The sequence below is a fragment of the Anarrhichthys ocellatus genome, unplaced genomic scaffold (assembly GCF_004355925.1).
Source record: "Anarrhichthys ocellatus isolate YVR2014 unplaced genomic scaffold, GSC_Weel_1.0 scaffold1929, whole genome shotgun sequence".
Lineage (NCBI taxonomy): Eukaryota > Metazoa > Chordata > Actinopteri > Perciformes > Anarhichadidae > Anarrhichthys > Anarrhichthys ocellatus.
Window position 1 is genome coordinate 6819 of NW_022281903.1, and position 2452 is coordinate 9270.

The window sequence follows — 2452 nt, forward strand, 5'->3', positions numbered from 1 at the left end:
AACGTAATGCTATTAACGTAATGTTATTAACAGAATGTTATTAACGTAATGTTATTAACAGAATGTTAATGTAATGCTATTAACGTAATGCTATTAACGTAATGTTATTAACGTAATGATATTATTAACGTAATGATATTATTAACGTAATGATGCTATTAACGTAATGTTATTAACGTAGTGTTTCAGTGAAAGAAAAGAGTTCAGAGCCAGAGAGAGACTACAGGGGCCCCTGTAGTCTCTATGTATTTAATGACTATATTAATCTATATCATAAAACTACACCTTAAGATCAACTCATATTGCACAAAAGAAACAAACATTAATATTAGAGCTAAAGAGATGAGAAAATAAATTTAACAAAATATACATTTGAGTTCTTTAACTGTTTGTGGGCGACAGTTAAAGAGTACAAAGATATGTCTTCAAACGTGCAAAGAGACGTCTTCAAACTTCCAAAGAGACGTCTTTAAAGACGTCTGAGAACGAGTTACCAAGCTAGTTTGTCCCTTTAAAACAGAACTGAAGAGAAACGACTAGGAACTGAAACAGAGTACTATCAGTACACAGAGAGGGTACCATCAGTACACAGTAAGTACTAACTGAGGGTACTACCAGTACACAGAGTACCATCAATACACAGAGTACCATGAGTACACAGAGAGTACTATCGGTACACAGAATACCATCAGTACACAGTAGCAGTGTGACAGAAGTACTGACTGTGTGTCTCCACCCGCCTGTTGCTGCTCGAGGCTTAAAGTGAGTGTCCCTCTGGTCCAATCAAGTGGGAGGAAAAGTGCTGCGATTGGTCAGACATTAATGACGACGTCGTCGTCGTCGTCTCTGACCATAGGGCCCTCCCCCCCCTCCTCACAGGGGCCCATGATGTACCTGTAGTCTCCTCCGATGGCCATCGTGACCTCTGACCCCACCATAAGCCAGTCCTTCTCCTCGTCCTCTACCCGGAGCTGCCACGGGACGCTCCAGCTCGGGCCCTCAGAGGCCCCATCTCCCTCTTCAGAGCCCCCTCCCCCCTCCTCATAGGCCCCGCCCCTCTCCTCCAGGTTGACATACAGCAGAGCCTCCCTCAGCGGGGGGGCGGGGCCACACAGCATCTCCAGCTGAGAAACCAGATGTTGGAAACTAGGACGACATTTAGGGACTGGACTCCAACAGCTGTGCATGACGTCATAGCTGACAGGAAGCACCACAGAAGAAGAAGAGAGACGTCAACATCACGCAGGATTCATTATATATTCATTACATATTGATTTATTACCACTCATGAAGAAATTATTTGTATTTAACAATCTGCTCAGCAGTCAAATGTTACAAGAATAAAGTCAAAAAGTTGGAATATAATTTATTATTAAATCTTAATTTTAAAGAAAAGCCATAAAGTTTTGGTGAAAATAAATTTAAAGATTAATATCTATCGAGTGAACAGGAAGTGACCATATTAGGACTGAGGAGGAGTGACGTAGAGACCTGTCAATCACTGTAGCCCTGCGCTAAAGCATCCCCTGCTTTGTGGTCTGTGTGACTCTAAATGGACCATAAGTTACTAAATGAACATCATGCTGTATTGAAGAAGACTTGAAACTAGAGATTGAGACCATAAACTCATGTTTACAATGTTTACTAATGTAATAAATCAAGAGAGAAGTAGTCATTTTCTCATAGACTTCTATACAACCGGAGGAGTCGCCCCCTGGTGGTGTGATTGAAAATTCCCTTGTGCTAAATACTTTGACTGTGATATCTCTTATGTGCCTTATTCAATATTTGATGTGTGATGTCTGCTATAGCTTCCTTCAAAGGAAGTAACCGAATGGGAGTGCAGAACTTGTGTAGACTAGGATCAGTCGTAAAATGTTTAGTGCACGAAATGTTGTGGAATGTTTAGGGTTAGAAGCAGAAACAGACATCTTAGTGGGGACTCATCCCCCCCCCCTATTCCCTGATCCTTTAAACGTTGTACACATCCTGCAGTCTGGGCTCTTCCTCCCACTGACTGCACAGGCACTCAGTGGGATGATTAAGCCTTCTCTGCGCAGAGAATAAATACTTTAAAGACAAATGTGCTTTTCTCAGGTTTCCTTATTTCAGTGTTATAGGACTCACTCAGTACTATTAAATAGCTTTTTTGCACCACAATGGACGTCAGAGAGAATGCAGTGTTCAGACTCACATGTTGTCTCTACAGTCTGCAGGTTTCTTCAGTCGTTCTCCTTTGATCAGATACTCGTAGATCTCTGAGTTCTCTACACCGGGATACGGAGTCTGACCTCGAGTTAGGACCTCCCACATGGTGACACCGAACGCCCACTGAGGCACACACATACACCAGGATCATTGAAAGATTCTGCTGTACTGTGTAAAGTACTGTGAGTACGTGTCTCTGTGTGTGTGTGTGTGTGTGTGTGTGTGTGTGTGTGTGTGTGTGTGT

General features: G+C 42.4%; 1 protein-coding gene across 1 annotated transcript; it reads right to left on the reverse strand.

Moving 5' to 3' along the window:
* Positions 1-261: 261 nt before the first annotated feature.
* Positions 262-2446, reverse strand: LOC116377990 (tyrosine-protein kinase receptor TYRO3-like). Its single transcript, XM_031839774.1, has 2 exons — positions 2195-2446; positions 262-1197 (listed from the first exon to the last, which is right to left on the reverse strand). Exons 1-2 carry the CDS (start codon positions 2344-2346, stop codon positions 813-815), a joined length of 537 nt encoding a protein of 178 aa, XP_031695634.1. The 5' UTR covers positions 2347-2446; the 3' UTR covers positions 262-812.
* Positions 2447-2452: the final 6 nt, after the last annotated feature.

What these genes read in the sequence shown, in the direction of transcription:
- LOC116377990 (XM_031839774.1), bottom strand. Translation starts at nt 2,346, where the DNA reads ATGTGTGTGCCTCAGTGGGCGTTCGGTGTCACCATGTGGGAGGTCCTA. An exon ending in GCAGACTGTAGAGACAACAT is followed by an intron (nt 1,198 to 2,194) that starts GTGAGTCTGAAC and finishes GCTTCCTGTCAG; the next exon opens with CTATGACGTCATGCACAGCT.